The 22,654-nt window shown below is 44.6% G+C and overlaps 1 protein-coding gene across 10 annotated transcripts in view; it reads left to right on the top strand.

Moving 5' to 3' along the window:
- TOR4A (torsin family 4 member A) overlaps nucleotides 1-10,267 on the top strand; it is a 60,709-nt gene extending 50,442 nt beyond the window's left edge. For 5 of the 10 annotated variants that reach the window (XM_089674959.1, XM_089674962.1, XM_089674963.1 and 2 more), the window contains 2 exons: nucleotides 664-862; nucleotides 7,257-10,267. In XM_089674959.1, the coding sequence (XP_089531085.1) occupies nucleotides 7,292-8,551 (1,260 nt within the window). In that variant the 5' untranslated portion in view covers nucleotides 664-862; nucleotides 7,257-7,291 and the 3' untranslated portion in view covers nucleotides 8,552-10,267. The remainder of the gene's footprint in view (nucleotides 1-663; nucleotides 863-7,256) is intronic. The other 5 variants (XM_089674964.1, XM_089674966.1, XM_089674960.1 and 2 more) reach the window with 1 other exon arrangement.
- Nucleotides 10,268-22,654: the final 12,387 nt, after the last annotated feature.

Genomic DNA, 22,654 nt, shown 5'->3' on the forward strand with positions numbered 1-22,654 from the left:
GAGGCACATATGCAAACTGTTGTAATTCCTACACCGTTCACCTGATTTGGATGTAAATACCCTCAAATTAAAGCTGACAGTCTGCAGTTAAAGCACATCTTGTTCGTTTCATTTCAAATCCATTGTGGTGGTGTATAGAGCCAAAAATGTTAGAATTGTGTCGATGTCCCAATATTTATGGACCTGACTGTATATAGTGCCGTCAATTTACACAGCACTTTACATATATATTGTACATTCACATCAGTCCCTAACCCTCAAGGGGCGTACAATCTAAGGTCCCTAACTCACATTCATACATACACATACTAGGCCCAATTTAGACAGGAGCCAATTAACCTACCAGCATGTCTTTGGAGTGTGGGAGGAAACCGGAGTAAACCCACATAGGCACAGTGTCAGGGATCGCCGCGGCACTGGTACCGTCTCGTACGGGGATGCGGGCGCCGGGTCCTGGCCAGCCGCGGCGAGGTAGCTCGCGCATCCTCAATAGGGTCCACGGGTGGGCGCCTGGCGCCAACGACAGCACAGGGCGCGATATTTAAATCCCCCCTGAGCTGTCACTGGTTGCCGTTTGGTCTCCCTGTGTTCCTGAACCTGTGTACCTGATAAGTTGCTGACCCGGATTGTTCCTGACTGTGCTGTACTCTCCTGTTCCTATAGGATCTGATCTTCTGTTGCTGACCTGGCGTGTGACCCGACCATTCTCTGCCCACTGCTTTGTACCGCACCGACCCCACGGCTCCCGACTCGGCTTGTCTGACCCTGCACTTGCTCATCCATCCATCCCGTCGGGGTCTCCTGGCCTCCTCACATCAGGCTCTCACCCTGCAGGGACCTCTGGCAAACCCCTCTACCACTGGTGGGTATACCTAGCAGCCGCGACCTGGTTTCGGTACACTCCAAGTCCATCCCCACCATCGGGGCCCTGGTGAACAAGTGAACCGGAACTTAGACTAAACGCTCTGGGGAAGCCTGACCAGTGGGCTGCTAGAGGTGCCACGAGGAGGTACCTTACACACAGGGAGAACATGCAAACTCCAGGCAGGTGGTGTCGTGGTTGGGATTTGAACCAACGACCCTGGTACTGCCAGGTGAAAGTGCTAACCACTAAGCCACTGTGCTGCTATCCCTGCTTTAAGGCAAACTGGGTCTTTTGCTCGTGGTGCCCCAGGGGAACCCAAAAGGGATCCTGGTTGGGAAGCCCTGGGATGCACTGTAGCTTTAAAAGAGTTTTCATGGATTGACTTTTGAAGTATATCTCTATTCAATACTTTTTTAGTTTTATATAAAAGGTGAAAGAGTTAGAACTCATGTCAGGTTTTCTTGCTGTTTGTGTCCCCATTGGGGAGATTGACCCCCTCTATTCATTTTGGTGACTAATGTCACCAGGAGAAGAAATGATGCAAAATCTAAAATTGTGATTAAAAAAAGTGGTGCAGCACAAACAACAAACTAAAAGGCATACATATAATAATTTCTTACTAAAATTGTGACTACAACCACAGTGCTGTAATTAACAAAAAAAAGGAATAACTAATTCACCAATATTATGTATTCTAAAGTGCTAATATATAGATAGTGACAAAAACGTATTGGCAACAAAATAACATAGTGATAAACACAGTCCTAATAAATATCTTCTCTTGAAAAAACAGTCCGTGTGTTCAAACAAATCCACGTGTAGTGCATCACAAAATTTCACCGCTGTGTTCCACCACCCTTATAAAGTGGGCACTCACCTTCCAACCAGACCCATATAGAGTCACATTCGCATAGTGAAAGGCTCGCAGTTTTCCTCCACTCGCATCTATGAACGCTGTACAGGTACTCTTCATCAAATGCTCAAAAAGGTAGATGGCAGAGAAAATGGGGTCCACCAATAGTGTAGTAATTTAATGAACATTTATTAGGATAAAAGAATAACACTCACATAGAAACCAGACTATCCAATATAGCTTTTATGTCCTCAGCTGCATATAGTATGTCTTCCTTCTGGTCTCGGCTGCGACCGGAAGTGACGTCACCCCTCTCCGGGTAAATCACTACACTATACACAATAGCACTTTTTAATACACAATATTGGGGAATTAGTTATTCCTTTTTTGTTAATTACAACACTGTGCTTGTGGACACAATTTAGTAAGAAATTATCATATGTATACCTTTTAGTTTGTTGTTTGCGCTGCACCACTTTATCACATGATCACACATTGTGGAGTATCACACAGATAAGGGGCAGCAGCAACTTCACACATATTTTGTTATCTAGGATATTTTTTGGTTTATGGTTGGACAATTGGCTGCTTTAATGGTTTACTGTAGCAGCGCACAAGTATATTCTTAGCTCATTTCCAAAATCTATAATTGTAAGGTCATCCCCGGAATAGAAGTTAGGAGGACAGCTTTCAATGCGGACACCTGTTCTGGTGAAAACTGTATATGAGAGGATTTCTGAGTTCTGGTTGTGTCTCTAGGACAGAAAAGGATGGAATAACTCCCTGAAAGGACACTGATGGAAAAAACTGACAAAAGGTTCTAACCAGGGCCATCTTTAACTTCTTGCCGACCGCGCATAGCCGAATGACGGCTTCACCGCGGCCGGCCAGTTCTGAGTGGACGTCATATGACGTCCTCCCAGAACGCGCTCTCCTACGGACACAGCTGATCACGTGATGTGGTGAAAGGCCGATCCCACCGGCCTTTTACCAGGTGATCAGCGGTGTCCAATGACACGCTGATCACAGGGAAATGCAAGTGCCGGTTCTCGGCTGCACTTTCCTCACGCTGTCAGATCGTGAGGAAAGTACTGCCGAGAACCGGCAGTTGTCAGAGCGGGGATCGGCACCGATCATCAGGGCACTGATGATCAGTGCCCTGATGATCGGTGCCCAGCAGTGACACCCGCAAGTTCCGCCCAGCAGTGCGCCCACTAGCCCCGCCCACCCGTTCCCAGCAGTGCCCCCACCTGTGCCCAGCAGTGCCACCCACCTGTGCCACTCTGCAGTGCCACCTACCTGTGCCCAGAAGTGCCACCTACATGTGCCCAGAAGTGCCACCCACCTGTGCCCACCCACCTGTGCCCACCAGTGCCACCCACCTGTGCCCACCCACCAGTGCCACCCGTCAGTGCCACCAGTCAGTGCCCAGGGGTTGTGCCAGTCAGTGCCGCCAGTCAGTGCCCAGAAGTGATGCCAGTCAGTGCCGTCTATCAGTACCCATCATCAGTGTCACCTATCAGTGCTGCATATCAGTGCCGCCTATCCGTGACCCCTAATTAGTGCTGTCTATCAGTGCCGCCTATCCGTGCCACCTCATTAGTACTGCCTATCAGTGCCCTTTAGTGCTGCCTATCAGTGCCCATCAGTGCCGCCTCATCAACGCACATCAGTGAAGGAGAAAAAATACCTGTTTGAAAAATTTTATAAAAGAAATAAATAAACTTTTTTTTTTTTTTGCACATTTTTTAATTTATAGCGCAAAAAGTAAAGTGCTCAGTGGCGATTAAATACCACCAAAAGAAAGCTCTATTTGTGAGAAAAAAATGATCAAAATTTCATATGGGTACAATGTTGCATGACCGCGCAATTGTCAATCAAAGTGCGGCAGTGCTGAAAGCTGAAAATTGGCCTGGTAAGGAAGGGGGTATAAGTGCCTGGTAGGCAAGTGGTTAAGGAGGGGGCAAAAGGGGCGGCTGCCCTGAGCCCAGTCATAGTTGTGGGGCCCAAAGCAGCTGCCCCATACTTGCCAACTGTCCCAGTTTACATTCCCTTGAAGTCTTCATCCCAAGCTGTGCCCCGATATCTCAGTGTGACGTGCTGTCACTTATGCTGCCCAGCTCTGCCCTACTGCCATGACTCAGATGTAGACCATGTCAGCATTCACATATAAATAACCAGCATTCATATGTAAATAGAGGTGGACCATTGACATTGATATGTAAATAGCGGAGGCATTCATACGTAATTATCAGCAGCATTCATATTTATGTAGCACTGCCCCTTGGGACAAGCTGGAATATATTATGGGTCCTGCGCTCAATAGATCCAACCCTAAGCAAACCCAATCCCTCTGGCACAACTGGTAATGAATAGCAAATACCCCGCCAAGAAATTTGCTGACACAGGGTTAAATGAAACAAGAACAATTTTATGGAGAATGAAATGCAGTGTAGAGGGGTGGGGTTCCCCTTTCAACTTCAAAACTTACTTTTCTTCTTTTATGCAATGCAGTAAATTTGGTCTGCCACTAGAGGGCTTCACAGCCAAGAGTCTCCTGATGGCAGAGTCGCACTTTAAGCAGAATACAACTGATATCAAACAAATAAACTTACTTATACTCTATCAATGAAATGTATTACCCACACCGGTGTATGATTCTGCTTCTGAGGGGCGTTAGCCAAAAATCACCTCAGAGTCAGAACAGAATGCAATAAAGAGGTACCTCTAATAAGGCTACTAAGCCAGATTCCCCCACTTCAGTCCTTGTAACGGTGGAGCTCTAGTTGGTGCACGTTTAGTCCTTACAATGAAGTAAATAGCAGCTGAAGGCTTCTTTGGAGTTTCAGCTGGTGTGGGTTACATCCAATTTCACTAGGTTTCTGGGCTGAGAGGGTCCAACCTCAGTGTCTAAAGGCAACACAAAGCACCCCAAGACCAGGGGCAGACGCAGGATGCAATCTCCCAGTATGTGTCAGTCCCCGGGGCAGACAGTCTCAATTACACTGGTGGTGAGGGGCAAAGCAGGCAGGGGGATCTGTGGCTTGTACAGGGCCCCGGATGGGTGAGATCCCAGCAGTGGGGTGCGGATGTCCCAGTCTATATGCAAAGTGTAAATGGTGTGTCTTACTCTCTCCAGTGGGACAGCTCACCAGACTCTGAACACACAGCAGGGTCCCTCTATCCGCGCTGGGTGCTGTACTGCCTCCTCCTCTCCTTGGACGGGCTCCACATGTCCCTGTCTTTTCTCCAGCCTCGTGTCTCCCTGTTCTCCCCTTCAACTTCCTGCTTCCTCCCCTTCCCAGCATTCTTGGCTGTGTAGTGGATGAGTCATGAACTTGGCAGAATGCCCAGGTTTTACAAATAGAGGAAGGACTGACTGCTGAACATGTGATTCCCTCTGAATCCTCTTGTACAAGGAGCCTGCTACATTTATATTATGCCCTCCTAAGGTTCCAGCCACTATGGCCTCCGCTGAGTGCTGTCCACTGTGGAGGTAAACAGGGACATGCCTGAAAGTTCTGCCTGCAACTGTGGTCACATCAGCCTGTTCTAAAGGTTTCGAGTGAAGAGAATAGGGGGAGGTTTGGGGTGCAGAGGTTAGCAGGGAAATTTAGGATGCAAAGGTGTACTGGCGGGGTTGCTAAAGATGTACGTCACATGTAGGGTAGCCCATTCATTTTAATTGGCTGCTCAGTGCACTAAACATGCGTAAATAAAGTTCCCAGCCCTTTTTCAGAATCACACCAAGCCACAGAACTATGAGTTTGGGTGCATGTGGAAATGTGAAAGTCAGCAGATACATGAGGGTGTCATTGCCAATTAATGGCACTGATGTGTATCTGCTAAAAGGCAGCAAGTGTCTGTGGTGTCAGAAAAGCGTTTTTGTATGCGTTCCCGACATTCACAAATGCGAGCATAGGCTAAATGTCTCAATTACTTTGGTGGTCAGTGTATAGCTTCTCATTACATTGGGGTGTAGAATCCCATCCCCATCCGGCACTGCCACTAATCCAATCCCCTCAAGTACTGCCACTGATCCCATCCCCCCACCAGCACTGTTACTCATCCCATCCCCCCAGCAGCACTGCCACTTATCCCACCCACCCCACCACTGTCACTGATCCCATCCCCCCACCATCACTACCATGTTCCCATCAACCCCCCAGCACTGTCACTGATCTCACCCTCCCCCCCAGCATTGCCACTAATTCCAGAAGTCCTAGAATCCCTAGGAGTTTTCAATTAGTGGGTCCCTTCACCATCTCAGTCCATGGTGTGCAGGCAGTGAGGAGATAATGTGCTGTAACCTTCAGCAACCAGTGAGCTGTAATGTGCTGTAACCTCTACCAATCAATAAGTGGTAATGATGCACAGTAACCAATAGCAACCAATCAGTGAGCAGTATTAATGTCTGGTAACCTCTAGCAACCAATGAGTGAGCAGTAATGATGTGCAGTAACCTCTAGCAGCCAATCAGTGAGCAGTAATGGTGTCCAGTAGCCTCTGTCAACCATTCAGCAAGGAGAAATCATGTGCTGTAACCCCAAGCAACTAAGCAACTAATCATTAAGCCATAATGTGTGCTGTAACCACTACCAACCACTCTGATATGCTGTAATCTCTGTTAACCAACTGAAATTGTTGCTTGATCTGCTAAATAAACTGAATTTGAGTCTAGCTGCTAATTACTGTATGTCTCAGAGCAGGTGGAGAGCAAAACTGCATGGGGGGCAAGAAAATGTTTGCCCAGGGTCCAAGCCATATTTAAGACAGTCTTAGTTCTAACCATTCTCTATTCTTTCCAAGCCTAAAATAAATAGTTTTGGCTACACATAAACATTAAGTCAAGAGAAGCAAGGCTTCAAGTCCTTAATGACAGAAGGGGTGAACATAAAATTAATTGATCGGCAAAGATTAAGTTTCCATGGAGCAAGAGCTAATTCACTCCTTCTTTGCGATATAGGATAGATGACCTATAACTAAGCCACCGGTGGGTGGGACAAACACATCAGAGGGCATAGTTTTGGCAGAGACATGTAGGCTGAGGCCACCTCTTATTTTCTGTCTACACGGACTGATCAGGAGAGTGGCAATCCTTCCATTCATATGATTTAATCTTCTGGAGCAGTACATGGACATGCGGCACCCTGTCTTCCAGTGGATCCAGGGAAGCAGTCCCCTTTGGTTTAAGGGGCACCACAAACTTTTCTTATCAGGTCTCAGCTGCGGAAGATAGCCGCTCTGGGCAATATCCCACATCTATGAAAGAGACATGAAGGGTGGATTTATACAAGAAACAGAAGTCTGTTTTACATGTAATGAATGAATTTGATGTTGTATGCCCTAAAAATGACTAATCTTTAGCTTTAACTGAGGTTAGAAAAATTGCATAAGCAAGAGGAGTGCTAAACCTACTGTATACCAGGTACTTGTAGGCTACTGTGGGGATAAAGGTTCTACAACAATCAATTCATACAATAAATGTGGAAATCAAATTACTGTACTGTTTGCTAATAAAGCTTTTTTTTATTGTAGGACATCTAGCTCTTTATTTTTCAACAAACTGTAAAATGGACAATATGGAACCTATTCCAGAGGCTCCAGCTGCAGAACATAAAATCTCACTGGTCACTCCTATTCGTGCCGCAATTCGAATACGCAGAAAAATCCGAACATTTAAAAAAAACCATCTTCATTTGGATCTGTCTGGCAAGAGACCTTTGGACAATAATAAAGCCTGCCTACTTCGTCGGCAGCTGTCTACCGAGCAGTCCATCTATAGGGCCTCCAGTTTTGATACCCCTAAGTTTTTTAAATTTGACACTCCAACCTTGGAGCAGGTTGCCTTAAGTAATCTAAAGCGTAAGAAAAAACGCAAGAAGTCCAGAGCAGTTCTTTATCCAGGAAACGCCAAAAAATATTTACCAGTGGAACAGAAAAGCAAAGCAAAACAATGTCTAATGTTATTAGTTGGGATCATTTGCTTCCAAATCTTGAACGCTATTGAGAACTTAGATGACAATGTGCTAAAATATGAACTAGATGGACTTGAAAAAACAATGCATCGGGAAGTATTTGGGCAAAAGTATGCCATTGAAGGAATAATGGACCTCCTGAAGGACTACCTGGCAACTCATTGTCATAATAAGCCATTGGTGATCTCAATGAATGGTCCTAGTGGTGTTGGTAAGAGCCACATGGGACGGATATTGGCCAGGCACTTTCGTGCAGTCATGGACAATGATTTTGTTATGCAATACTATGTCATGCACAACTGTCCAAAAGATAGTGATATTGAGGTTTGTAAGAACAGTTTGGTTGACTTGATTTCAGACATGGTGACCCGGGCAGAGATTGAGGAAAAAATCCCTGTCTTTATATTTGATGAAATGGAACAGATGCCCCTTCCGCTTTTAGACACGTTACAAGGTTACTTTTACTTAAACCAAAACAATGAGTATCTCAACGCCATCTACATCTTAATCAGCAACATTGGGGGAAATGAGGTGACCAGGTTTATCCTCCAAAATTCATCCAGCGATGTTTTGAACGTCGCGCAAGAACTGCAAAGCATTATCCAATCTTCTTTGAAACAACACCACAGAATTTGGGATATTGCTGAAATTGTCCCTTTCACTTTGTTGGAGAAAAGCCACATTGCCCATTGCTTTTTGGATGAGCTCCTACGGGAAGGGTTTTACCCTGACAATAACAACATTGAAAGCTTGACAGGACAGCTAAAATATTACACTACAGAGGACAAGCAATACTCCATCACTGGGTGCAAACAGGTGGTAGCTAAAGTGAATCTTCTTCATTCATACACATGATTGTTGGGATTACACCATTCTGACTGCTGTCTGGAAAGTTTGTCACTCAAATTCTAAGTAAATTAAAGAGAGTCTGTGAGTTTAATAACCCTTTGTAATGGTTAGGCTGAGATCCTGAGTTTAATTCCACCAGTAACATATTTGTACATGGGGTTTGTACTGAATATTTTCTTAATGTTTGTGTGGGTTTCCTCCCAAAGTCCAATTGCATAGTTTTAGGACTGCTATGGTTCTAGGCAGCAATCCCCAATAATGTAGAGATGCAGATGTTAGGGTTGAAAGTAGCCTGCACAGCAGTATAATGTTTAAATGTTCCCTCCTTTGTAAACTCTCAGAATATTGTAGGCCCTTGACGTTGTACCTACAAATAACAATCCAAAGACCAATACCAGTAGCTTTCAGCAAGGGGTCTTTTGTATGTAAAAGAAGCACAGTTCAGAACATTTTTCTAACTCTTCTTAACCGAAAAAGTCTTATAGTAACGCCGTAACACTTAACCCATCCTCTTTACTAAACCCTTTATACCCCAACCCAAAATATATTTCTCATTCTCCTTTCCACACTTAGCACCTGACCCCACCTTACTCATTATTTTATACTCTGAATTATTCAAAGAAGACGTAAGACATCTTGTGAGTGCAGGGCCTTATGGACACGTCCACTATGGGGAATTCACCACAGCATGTTGCATTCACATTGTAATGATGTAGAGAGTGATCCTGATGTCACCAACATCCCTCTTAGCTTCATTAAGGATCTCCCAATGATGGAGAAGCAGGGATGAGGAAGAAGACCTCACCCATCATTCAACCAGTGAAAAGACATCCAAAAAGATTAAGTATATATTAAAAAAAAAAAAAAAAAAAAAAAAAGGGCCATCGTCAGGGGTAGGGGCAGCAAATGGTGAACATGTTGGATTCCAGAATTCAGATTAATTGAATCCACATAAACTCTAATAACAACCACAACATTTAGACTAAGCACACTAGCACAAACTAGTGTATAATTCTGCAACCCCCCCCAAACACACGTTCCTCTTTATATACGTTATCCTGCATCAGAAGAGGCTGCACTAAATTGTCAAAGTCCTGTGCTGAAAGCTACTAGTACTAAGGGTTCTGCACTGAACATAACTGTTCCAGTCTTCAAAGGCCTATGAGGAAATCCAGCCTTGATCACAAGGAGCAAATCGAACAGCATACACTCCCCAGGGGCAGGTACTGATGTTAATGTAGAAAATTAAAGCGTATAAGCTCCTTGGGGGCAGGGACTGATGTGAATTTAGAATGCATACTTTGAAAAACTGCAGAATGTGATAGCACTATGTACATAGAGAAATAAATGGATCTCAACATTATCAATCTCTCTGCTCTGCCTGTTTACATTGTGCACTAAAAGGTCTGAAAAAGTGATGGGCTTGTTAAACTGACAGACTCACTTTAAAATCTCTGCTGTCTGCAAGTCTCATAAGTTGGCACAGCCTTGAAGATAAATCATTTTTTATTATACTAATAAAAAATATATCAACAAGGGCATTAGAAATGCATCTGGATACTAACTGGTAACTGAAACAATCCAGGGACATAAGTTAAAGCTTTTTATTTTTTGGAAAGAGATGTTTTAATAATTAAATGGTTTTCTGAGAAGTCATATCAGGTCTAGAAAAGTTGCTAAAATAAAATTAACTTTCTTTTTTATTAAAAGAGATTACATAAATGTTTTTACCTTTCCTTTTTTTCCCCTCTAGGTTTAGAACATTCTAATACCCTACAGATGGACTAAACTACTGTACAAGGTGTAACATGGGGGATGTTTAGCTCAGTGGAAGATGCGTTTGCAAGTGAGTTCTCGCCAGTCAGGAACTATATTTTAGGGCTTGGTAGCCCACTTTTATTAAAAGGAAATGCAAAAAAAAAATTCCAACATAAGGTTCTCCACTCAGGGATTCTTCTCCAGTAACATATACACAGTCCAAATGAAAATGCTAGCCTACTTGGCTACTCTTCAGCAGCACCGCTGCTCTAGATACTGGTCCCTCCAAACACTAACTCTTCCAGGCACACAGCTTAGAGCTTCTCGGACACACACAGCTCCTTTGGCCTAGTCCTCAGGCCATTAGCTGTCTTTTGCAGACATCCATGCTCCTGCTGCCACATGCAGCTTTTCTGACTCCTGTAGGAGACCTTCTGTCTCTCTTGGGTGGAGCCCTGAGGGATTCCTAAACCTCCATTATAAGGGCTGTGTGCACCTGGGCACACACCCTTCTGTTCCTTCACAAATCCCGGACACTGGGTTGGAAATTCCATCCCGCCCAAGGCACTTTGGAATCTCCAAACTAGGGAGCCCCGTCCAGGACTACCAAAACCTGGAGAAAGCTGCAAAAGCAGTTTTCTCCATTCACAACATATGCTTCATAGTCCTGCACTCAGCCAAAGTGCAAACCCTGTGTCCTTTTGCTGACCACTTACACAGTGACAGACCCTCATACTGTCACAGCGGACAGACTAAGTATGTTGGCAAAAAAAGCAGCCAATCAGCACAGCACTTCATATATTTAACCATCATTTTATGGAAAAATTAATTGATTGGTCAACTCAAGTTTTTAACTCCAATTATCAAAGGTTTTAAAGCCCAACTCCATCCAAAAATAGTCCTTTAGATTTCGAGCATTCCCGGTAAGATTCCCTACACTTCCTATGCTGTGTCGTTGGGTGCCCATGTGTGGAGAAGAAAGTGAGAAGAAAAAAACTTTCAAAAAGAGACACAAACAGCAATAAGGCACTTTTTAGTACAGTGAAGAAGGGTAATAAACACGTTCAGATGATTATTGTTGTGTGGGGACCCAATTATAGAGATTTCCCCTTACTTCCTGTACCAATGACTCCCCATATGCTCAATTCACAAAGTTAACACACCAGGATAAAGATGCTTATTTCCAAAATGGTGACAGCTATGTTCAGCCAATGAAGTCTGAAAATGATAGTGCCATGACTGAAATGAACACCTTCCTGCCTAAGGGTAAAACAAATCTTAATGCCTAAGCACAATTTTGCAACTTTGACATGTGTTAGTGAAACTGTACATATTGTCACAACTACTTTGTGCATCCAGGTGGATCATACCTTGTTTTTTTTCAGGACAAATTGGGCTTTCATTTAGTGGCAAATGGTAACGGATATCTCCTAATTTTTTTTTATTATCAAAGGAAATCTGGCCCATAATAGTAAAAAAATCTTTTTTTTTAAATTTAGCTGTATATTTCTTGCTAGTACCATAATTTACCGCCAAAAAACAACCCAAGATAAATTCTCCTCCCCCTGATAATCATAGTGATACCATATATGTGTATGTTAGTTGTTGTTGTTTGTACCTGTAGTAGGGCCCAGAAACAATAGTGCACATTTTTCATTTTTTTTTAATCCTGCCTACAACTCGGTGACACTGACACTAATTGGCACTGATACTAATTTAATATTTTTTATACATTTTTTAAAATTCTACTTCAAATATGCTTATCATGACCTTTGACCCCAGCCTTGACCTTTGACCCAGATCTTCTCCTTAACAATAACCCTGGCAAACCTTGATCATATTTTTTTAATTTATTTTTTATTCTTTATTTATTTAACACCCTTTTTTAATTTACAGCTTCATCTCCTGCAAGGATAGGAAGTTACAACGTATCTTCCTGTCCATTCAGAAGAAGAAGTAAACCTAGGGGCGGGCTCCCAGTGACTGATCACTGTGATAGCCAATCAGAGGCTATCACAGCAATCAGGTGGCCCGGAACCAGGAGTCCCGGGTCCCAATCGTTACTACAAGATCTGGGGTTCTCGGCGAGAGCCCAGTGTCTGTACTGGAAGCATGCTATGCGGTGCACTTCCAGCACAAAGAGAGATATGCATATATGCAGTTCCACAGAAAACAACCCACTTCAAAGGCCACAAATATGGGTACGGTCGATGGGAAGGGGGTTAAAATCATTATCCTTGTGTTAATACTTTGTAAATTAAGCATAATGGGGTTGATGTACTAAATGAATAGTCATGAATCTAACTTCGCTTTGAAAAAAGTTTACTCACACACAATTGATGATTGAGGCAGGGGCGGACTGACCATTTGGAAACTCGGACACTGCCTGAGGGCCCGGGGTCAGTAGGGGGCCCCATGAGATGCCCCTGATACCTTTTTCATAGGCTTTTTTGAGCTTGGGCAAGGACACAGGGGCCCCATGATCCCCTATTGCCCGGGAGCCCCATGAGTTGTCAGTCCGCCCCTGGATTGAGGTCACCACAGCATCACTTCATTCCCTACACTAATGGCAATTTTCTTTGCAAAGTGAACATGCACTACTCTTTTAGTAAATCAACCTCTACGTGTGAAAAATGTGATAGGGCATTGCCAGGACAAGGAATGACGGCAAATCTCCCTGGTGTAAAAGACAACTGTTACAAAACAGACAGTTATTAGTCTCCTACTCTATCCAGGATTAAAAAAAAAAAAAAGTTTTAAATGCTTGTTTTTTTGTTTCGTATTAAATGTAGATTAGTGATGTGCTCAGGCTTGTTTGGCTCCTAGCCCAAACCTTCCTGAGAGAGTCTACCAGGAAGCTGTCACCTGCAGTGGGCCAATCGTCTGTGGCTACGGCATTCTCTGCCTCACAGCCATGCGTATACACAGGGCATGTATACATGAGACTGCATGGCCACTTATGATTGGTCTGGTACAGTGACAGCTTCCTGGCTTAGGTGGGTTCGGACTAGGATCCAAACACGCCTGAACTCATCCCTAATGCAGATTTGTAGATTAGCCACTTAGAAGGAGCACAAGAGGGAGTACTGGGTTCTACGATAGCAGCCTTTCTCAACCTTTTCAACGCAGTGAAACCCTTAAAATAAATTTCTGGCCTCTAAAACATACTCTATCTACAACTCATGATACAATAATGTGATGTTCACTGGGATGAATCCTCCTTACACTTGTGGTCATTTCTGGCCTCTAAAATGTACTCTATATACAACTCATGATACATTAGTGTGATGTTCACTGGGATGAATCCCCCTTACACTGGTGGTCATTTCTGGCCTCTAAAATGTACCGTATTTTTCGCTCCATAAGGTGCACTTTTTTCCCCCCAAAAAAAGGGGGAAAATGTCAGTGCATCTTATGGAGCGAATGTAAAGCGGCCGGTCCGGTATTTCTGCCGCCACCATGTCAGAATATCGGGCCGGCCGCTCAGCTGTTCTCTCCTGCAGGGCCTTACCTGTTCCTCGCTCCAGCGCTGCAGTCTTCCCGTGGCGGCTTCTGTGACAGCCGGGTGCCCACTGCGCATGTGCAAGAAGCGCCAAGCTTTGTGAATGGTCCGGTGTCTTCTGGGACACATGACAGGTCCCAGAAGGTTCCGGGCCATTCACAAAGCGCAGCGCTTCTGGCGCATGCGCAGTGGGCACCCGGCTGTCACAGAAGCCGCCGCAGGAAGAAGGAAGGACAACTCCGCGGAAGTGGGAGCGGGTACCTGTCAAATTCAGGTACCCGCTCCCCCTCCCTCCCCAAAGGTACGCAGTCTCTGGTAATCTCCTTTACTGTCTGCAGTCTCTGGTCTTCTGTAGTATGTCCGCAGTCTCTGGTCATCTCCTGTACTGTGTCCGCAGTCTCTGGCCATCTACTGTACTGTGTCCGCAGTCTCTGGTCATCCCTTGTACTGTGTCCGCAGTCTCCGGTCATCTCCTGTACTGTGTCCGCAGTCTCCGGTCATCTCCTGTACTGTGTCCGCAGTCTCCGGTCATCTCCTGTACTGTGTCCGCAGTCTCCGGTCATCCCCTGTACTGTGTCTGCAGTCTCCGGTCATCCCCTGTACTGTGTCCGCAGTCTCCGGTCATCTCCTGTACTATGTCCGCAGTCTCTGCTCATCTCCTGTACTGTGTCCGCAGTCTCTGCTCATCTCCTGTACTGTGTCCGCAGTCTCTGGTCATCTCCTGTACTGTGTCCGCAGTCTCTGGTCATCTCCTGTACTGTGTCCGCAGTCTCTGGTCATCTCCTGTACTGTGTCCGCAGTCTCTGGTCATCTCCTGTACTGTGTCCGCAGTCTCTGGTCATCCCCTGTACTGTGTCCGCAGTCTCTGGTCATCCCCTGTACTGTGTCCGCAGTCTCTGGTCATCCCCTGTACTGTGTCTGCAGTCCATTGGTTCAGAATATTTTTTTCTTGTTTTTCTCCTCTAAAACCTAGGTGCGTCTTATGGTCAGGTGCGTCTTATGGAGCTAAAAATACGGTACTCTATATACAACTCATGATACATTAGTGTGATATTTATTGGGATGAATCTTCCTTACACTGGTGGTCATTGGTAAAAATTACCCGCATTCAGCTAGCTAAAATGATCAATGGTGTTAATGGGAACTTATCAGAGAGGCAGAAATTGCTCATTGCTCGGTGTATCCCTAGCAATCTCTGGAGGAACCCTAGGGTTCCATGGAACCTTGGTTAACCTATTGTCTGTTAACCTCCCGGCTTAACAGCTGCTGAGATATCTATCATACAGGGAGTGTATTGTTTTCAGTGTGTTGGTAGACTGTCCACTGTGCAAGTGCAGTTGCTCCAGAGTTTAGTAAATAAGGGGAAGATCTGCTGACTGTTATCATCCAATCATGTGCAAGCAAAAATGCTGTTTTTTTTCCTTGAATGCGATTGGATATTCTTTTCAAAATGAAGCTTCATCTAATTTACTAAGCTCTGGAACAACTGCACTTGCAAATTACACAGTCTATTTGCCTTTAGTAAAACAACCCCATTGACTTGCATTGTGAGAAGGAGCGGTAAAGCACAACTCTTGTGTAAATCTGCAAATCAGAACGTAGAGGCTACATATCAAATGAGTGACTATGACTGCCATCAGGTACATATTTCATTACACATAGAAACAAGATATAAGAAAATATTTGCACACAAATTATTTACACTATGCTGATTTTATTTACATGTGTATGAGAAAGTTATAAAAAAGACTTGACCTTCCCTTTAAGAATACACATGGATATAAGCCTATGGTATGAGACTGATCCTGCCTGTAATCCAAGCCCAGCAGATATAGATGCAGACTGACCTGTGCCTGGAATGTCATTTTATTTACCCATAATGGGGGTAATAATGGTCTAGGCGTGCAGGACCTCCGCCTCCACAGATCTGAACCTGACCTCCAATTAGTGTCAGCGGTAATCAGGGTAAACGTAGGGCTGGTGATAGTAACAGAAAGTCGATCGTAAACATTAGCAGGCAAACATGAAGCACAGAGATTAATGTTCTCTTTATCCTGAGTCATAGGAAAAAATTTTAATGGATTAAACAAAGTAATTGGCAATCAAAAATGCTTTGGCGAGATCATCTTACATTCTGAACATAGCTGAGACAGAAGACAAATAAAGCCGATTGTTATTAAGCTTTAAGGGCCAGTCCACCCCAAACCTGATGTTTGAATTTATTTGGATGCTGGAGAGGTTAACCACCTTACTCAAGTTGTGGGAACTCTGTACTTAAAGTGGGAGGCACGTTAAAACCTAACTAAGCTTAAATCTACTTCCACCCCCATTTTAAACCTATTCTATCTACCTTGTAAAAGAAAATATGTTTGTACTTACCTAGTCTGAAGTCGCTCTGATCCAATTACTTGGTCTCTCCAGTGCTGGCTTCAGTGTTGAGAAGGGATCATCGACAACGGTTGCAAAGCCTATGCGATAAATAGTGTACATATGGTGCAGAGCTAAAAATAAAAAAACAATATTAAATTATTATAAACTATAAAAAGAACCAATGGGATCTAAAAAAGTGCAAGCAACTACAGTGCAACTCAGTGAATATATCAAAAAAGGGTTCATAAATACAACCCTGGATGCAGTGAAAAAAATAATAAACACAACCCAATCCCCAAATGGGATAATACGTACCAAATTGTGTCAAGAAAGTGGAACCCAAAAATTGGGATAATCATAAAGTGACAAGTGCTGAACCACAATGTATAGTGTATACACAATACACGCAGTGAAAAATAAAAAAATGCAAAACACAATAAATATGTGTGGTGAGACAATCAAAATATATACAATGAAAAAAACAATTCCTGTGAAAAATAATCAAATATAATAAGGCAGCAAAAAGTCCAGTAAAGTTCAATGATAGTGTTGTTGGAATCCTCCCCACAAAAACAGTGCTCCGCTACCAACAAGGAACTGGTGCCGTGCGGTGTGCACTCCAAACAAATCCAAAAATGGCTAAAATGCCCGCTCACCTCCAACAAGTGACCCTACGGGCCAACACTCTTTTTAGATCACACCAAGATCCTATGATATAGATCTCCTTAGTAGCCGATCTCCACATACACAGGGTTCCAATTATACCATATAAGATATCCCCTTCCTGGATCGATAGGCAGGTCTTATTATCTCCACCTTACTCACAGAGATATAGCCCAGCTCTCAGAAAAAATCATGGCTGTAACATCCTTTTCCTGGGTCCATTAAGAGCTACAGAAAGCCTTTATCCTTTGAGTTATACTGCTGACCTGAGGAGGATTGGACACTTATAGCGCCCAAGTTCTGTTTAGTTGCACCTTCTCAGGCTAAGGCGTAGGCGGATGGAATTTCGAGAAGTTACTCGCACATGTCAAATCAGGGCCCGACGCATGCGCAGCAATGTCCCAAAATTGCATCTGTCTTGTACACATGCGTCAAATCAAAGCCCGACACATGTTCAGTAAGGTTCCAAAGTTCTTTCTTCGCTACTGCGCATGTGTCAGACCAGGATCCGATTTGACACATGTGCAGAAGCGGCCGGAATTTTGGGACCTTACTGTGCATGCGTTGTGTCCTGGTCTGACGCATGCGCAGTAAGGTCCCGAAATTCTGTACACCTACTGCACATGCGTCGGGTCTTGGTCTGACGCATGCGCAGTAGGCGGATGGAAATTTGTGACCTTACTGCGCATGCGTCGGAACGTGTCTCGATGCATGCGTAGTAAGGTCTCAATATTCCGTCCGCCTACTGCGCATATTCTTCAAATCGGGACCCGATCCATTTTTGTGGATCTTTTCTTTTTTAACCACTTAAGGACCGCCCTATAGCACTTTTACTGCTACAGGGCAGCCCTCTTCTGCAAAATCGCACATGTATACACTATATTGCCAAAAGTATTGGGACGCCTGCCTTTACACACACATGAACTTAATGGCATCCCAGTCTTAGTCCATAGGGTTCAATATTGAGTTGGCCCCGCCCTTTGCAGCTATAACAGCTTCAACTCTTCTGGGAAGGCTGTCCACAAGGTTTAGGAGGGTGTCTATGGGAATGTCTGACCATTCTTCCAGAAGTACATTTGTGAGGTCAGGCACTGATGACAGACGAGAAGACCTGGCTTGCAATCTCTGTTCTAATTCATCCCAAAGGCGTTCTATGGGGCTGAGGTCAGGACTCTGAGCAGTCTAGTCAAGTTCCTCCACCCCAAACTCGCTCATCCATGTCTTTATAGACCTTGCTTTGTGCACTGGTGCATAGTCATGTTAGAACAGGAAAGGGCCATCCCCAAACTTTTCCCACATGAAATTGGAAGTATGAAATTGTCCAAAATGTCTTGGTATGCTGACTCCATACGAGTTCCCTTCACTGGAACGAAGGGGCCAAGCCCAACCACTGAAAAACAACCCACATAATCCCCCCTCCAACGAACTTTATACTTGGCACAATGCAGTGAGTTAAGTACCGTTCTCCTGGCAACTGCCAAACCCAGACACGTCCATCGGATTGCCAGACAGAGAAGTGTGGTCCGTCACTCCAGAGAACACGTCTCCCCTGCTCTAGAGTACAGTGGCAGCGTGCTTTACACCACCGCATCCGATGCTTTGCATTTCACTTGGTGATGTAAGGCTTGGATGCAGCTGTTTCCCATTCCATGAAGCTCTCACTGTTGTGCTCATCTGACTCTGCAGACAATTGGTGACTTCTGTACACTGTGTGCTTCAGCATGCGCTGACCCCTCTCTCTCATTTTACGTGGCCTACCACTTTGTGGCTGAGTTGCTGTCATTCTCAGTTGCCTCCAATTTATTATAATACCACTAACAGTTGACTGTGGAATATTTAATAGCAAGGAAATGTCACAGATGGACTTATTGCACAGGTGGCAACCTATCACAGTACCACGCTTTAATTCACTTAGTTCCTGAGAGCGACCCATTCTTTCACAAATGTTTGTAGAAGAAGTCTGCATGCCTAGGTGCTTGATTGTATACACCTGTGGCCATGTAGGTGTTTTGGCAATATACTTTTGGAAATATTGTGTGTGTATATATATATATATATATATATATGAAAAAGTCTACACACCCCTGTTAAAATGTCAGGTTTCTGTGATGTGAAAAAATGAAACAAAGATAAATCATTTCAGAACTTTTTCCAGAGGAGTGTGGAGGGTGTGACAGAGGGAAGTATGTACAGGAGAGGAGTGTGGAGGGTGTGACAGTGGGCAGTATGTACAGGAGGAGTGTGGAGGGTGTGACAGTGGGAAGTATATATAGGAGAGGAGTGTGGAGGGTATGACAGTGGACAGTATGTACAGGAGAGGAGTGTAGAGGGTGTGACAGTTGGAAGTATATACAGGAGAGGAGTGTGGAGGGTGTGACAGTGGGAAGTATGTACAGGAGAGGAGTGTGGAGAGTGTGACAGTGGGCAGTATGTACAGGAGAGGAGTGTGGAGGGTGTGACAGTGGGAAGTATGTACAGGAGAGGAGTGTGGAGAGTGTGACAGTGGGCAGTATGTACAGGAGAGGAGTGTGGAGGGTGTGACAGTGGGAAGTATGTACAGGAGAGGAGTATGGAGGGTGTGACAGTGGGAATTATGTACAGGAGAGGAGTGTGGAGGGTGTGACAGTGGGCAGTATGTGCAGGAGAGGAGTGTGGAGGGTGTGACAGTGATCAACATATACAGGAGAGGAGAGGAATGTGGACTAAAGGATGATGGGTAGTATGTGCAAGAGTGGAGTGTGGAGAGTATGAGAGAAGGCAGTAAGTGAAGCAGAAAAATGCTCAGAATACGGAAGTGAGGAAAGTGATGGGTACGATGTTACTACCATTTTGTACAGAAAAGATGCATGGGAGGTATGGAGGTCTGAGGGTATGGTGGTGGGTCTTACTTTATGTGCCACCTGTAGGTTTTACTGTTGTCAGCAAGGATGTCTGTCAGGTGAGGTGGGGGGTGGAGGAGATGAACCCAGCTGGGAAGGATACCCATTATCTGGGAAGGAGGAATGTAAAGGGTTGGGGAAGGGTGTCCAGGGACTGCGTTGTGGTTATTATGGGGACTGAGGAGAGTTTGACTATTCAAGGAGGGAAGTCTGGGGAGAAGTGTTTGTCAGCTGTGGGGTATGAGGAGGTCCTGCAGGAATATTAGGGGATGGGGGAAGGGAGTGTGAAGTGACTGTGTGGGGAATATCTATGGGTGAGGGTGAGTCAGTTGGGGAAAGAGGACTTTCAGTTGTGGTGTCTGTGGGGTGACCAGGTGTTCAGTGAGGGAAAAGCAGCGATGGAATAATGTATGTCAACTGGGGGGTAGGGAGTTGCTAGTAGTGATGCCTGTCAGTAGAAGGTATGGGGAGGCCTGGGGTATGCATGTATGCTGGGGGGGGTGAGAATGGGCTGATGAATGATATCTGTTATCTATGGGTTGGGAAATGGTCGATCAGTGATGCAAGTTGGGGGGTAACATGGGAAAGGGCTGGGGAGTGACATCCTGGGAAGTGGGGAGTGTGAAATGGATGATGTATGTCGGATTTTATCTCTTTCACATCTGTGGTAATGCTTACCACCCTCTGAAAAACAATCTGTGATCACTTTTCAGCGTTCCATGAGTGTGACGGGCAATTTGTGACAGTTAGCAACTATGCTTATACTTGCAATGATTTTATGATAAATACACAACTGCGCCCAATGATTTTCTTAAAATCCACCTGGAGTTCAGCTTTAGGTTGTCTAATTCAGAACAAACAGAACCCGTGCCACAGCTACCCTCAAATAATTAACGTACGCAAAACTGCTAATCCAAACGCACTCCAATGTGCTGCTCAAGATATATACTATGTGGCAGCACTATGTGCAATACTGACATGCAAAAAACACTAACATATCACACAAAGTGCATACAAAACAGGGGCGGACTGACCATTTGGAAACCTGGGCACTGCCCGAGGGCCCGGGGTCAGTAGGGGGCCCCATTAGATGCCCCTGGTACCTTTCTCATAGGCTTTTTTGAGTTTGGGCAAGGACACAGGGGCCCCATGATCCCCTATTGCCCGGGGGCCCCATGAGTTGTCAGTCCGCCCCGATACAAAATAAGTGTTTTCAAAATGCAAGTACATCCAAAAATAAAGTGCATATGCAAGTCCCAAATCAAAATGTCCTGTACTTAATTCATACAACAATAATTATCAAAGAAGTGTCCACTGAAAAAGTGCTCCGTGTTCTTATTGCACTCCTCTCCAATGATTCACAAAGTTCTTTTTTTTGTGAAGGGAATCACCCCCATGCCATTACCTTCCCCACAGAAGACTCACCGGATAACCGTGACCCTCTTATTTATATGTGGGTCATAAAGCGTTTGTTCCCCTTTAAGGGAAGGGAAATTGTGGACCACTGCTGCTCTCTCTCCTCTCAATACATTCCACACATAGGTGACACCATTAAAAGGGAAAATCTAGTGATAGGTCATCAGAGCCAAGAGCGGAGACTGCAATATCTAATTCTTCTGATGAAATTGGGGCTTCAGGAAAGTCTCTAATTTCTTCGGGGAGGATCAGTAGGCCTGATTGCTGAAGGTAATTCCAATAGGTAAAGGGGAATGTACCAAATGGGATGCCCAATTCAAGTGTGCCCAGAACAGTAACAGTGCTCTGACACATTGCCATTTTGGTGCATGTCTTGCTCTATATAAGCATACTCGGGAACTTTCAAGTTTGGAGAGCGTGATATTGGGGCAAGGGTAAGGAGTGAGGCAATGGTAAAAGGTAATAAACATGCACAGAGTGCACCATACCAAAATGGAAGCCATGGTATAAAGGCGGCTGCAAAATATGGGGTTAAACGGGGCCGAGACAAGGGGTGGGCAGAAGGGGTAGCTGCCCTGGACGCAATGGTTTACTGTAGGGATGGGGGCACCTTCTTTCTGTTTCAAGGCTGACAGGAGTAGTAACAGTGGCAGTGATTTTGACAAGTGAGCAACTGCTGGGTGTAGGATCCCCTAAGCATGCACATCATGAACAGGGGGCGCAGTTTAGCATCTTTGCCCTGGGCGCTGGATGACCTTGCCTAGGCACTGGGGCTAACAGTGCTGTGGTTTAATAGATACTGGTCAACACTGGATTCATTTGTATATTAATATAGTCCTCTAGACCAGCCTTTCTCAACCAGGGTGCCCAGGCACCCTGGGATGCCTTTGGGCTTCTTTAGGGGTGCCTTGGCAAATACCCAAAAATTGTATACAAGCCAGCAGGTGGATCAATCCTGCCTTTTAGTACACAAAGCCACAGGTTTTCATTGTGCACTTTTATGGCCTTCTAGTCGCCAGCATCCTAACCAATGACATCAGTTGATAAGAGGGATGTTGGTTGCATGCACATCATCCTTGTTTGGCCCTCCCCTGCCCCTCTCTGTCAGCACTGGGTTCACATTAGCAGATTGAGGGAGCAAAAATGAGAGCGACACACTGGAATACTAGTCGGTACCAGTGAATTTGCTTTGGAAGAACAAATCACCTTTAAAGTTGGGTGTACTGGATGTGTGTAGCATAGTTTTTTACATTTTAGATTGGGGTGCCCTGAGATTGTGCAGAATTTTGAATGATGCCTTGGGATTATCCACAATTTTAAAGGGTGCCTTGATTGAAAAAAGGTTGAAAAGCACTGTTCTAGACAGACAGCACGGACTTAACAATATGGTGGCAAAATAGAAAGGCATTTCTAACAATGCATGGAAGACAAACAAGCAATTGTTAGAATGCATGGGCAACAAATAGGTATTCATGACAATACACAGGCAATACATGTGCAATCATTACAATATTTGGGCAA

Source organism: Staurois parvus, unplaced genomic scaffold, assembly GCF_062004578.1.
Source record: "Staurois parvus isolate SC_StPar_1 unplaced genomic scaffold, SC_StPar_1.0 ptg000154l, whole genome shotgun sequence".
NCBI classification, from domain to species: Eukaryota; Metazoa; Chordata; class Amphibia; order Anura; family Ranidae; genus Staurois; species Staurois parvus.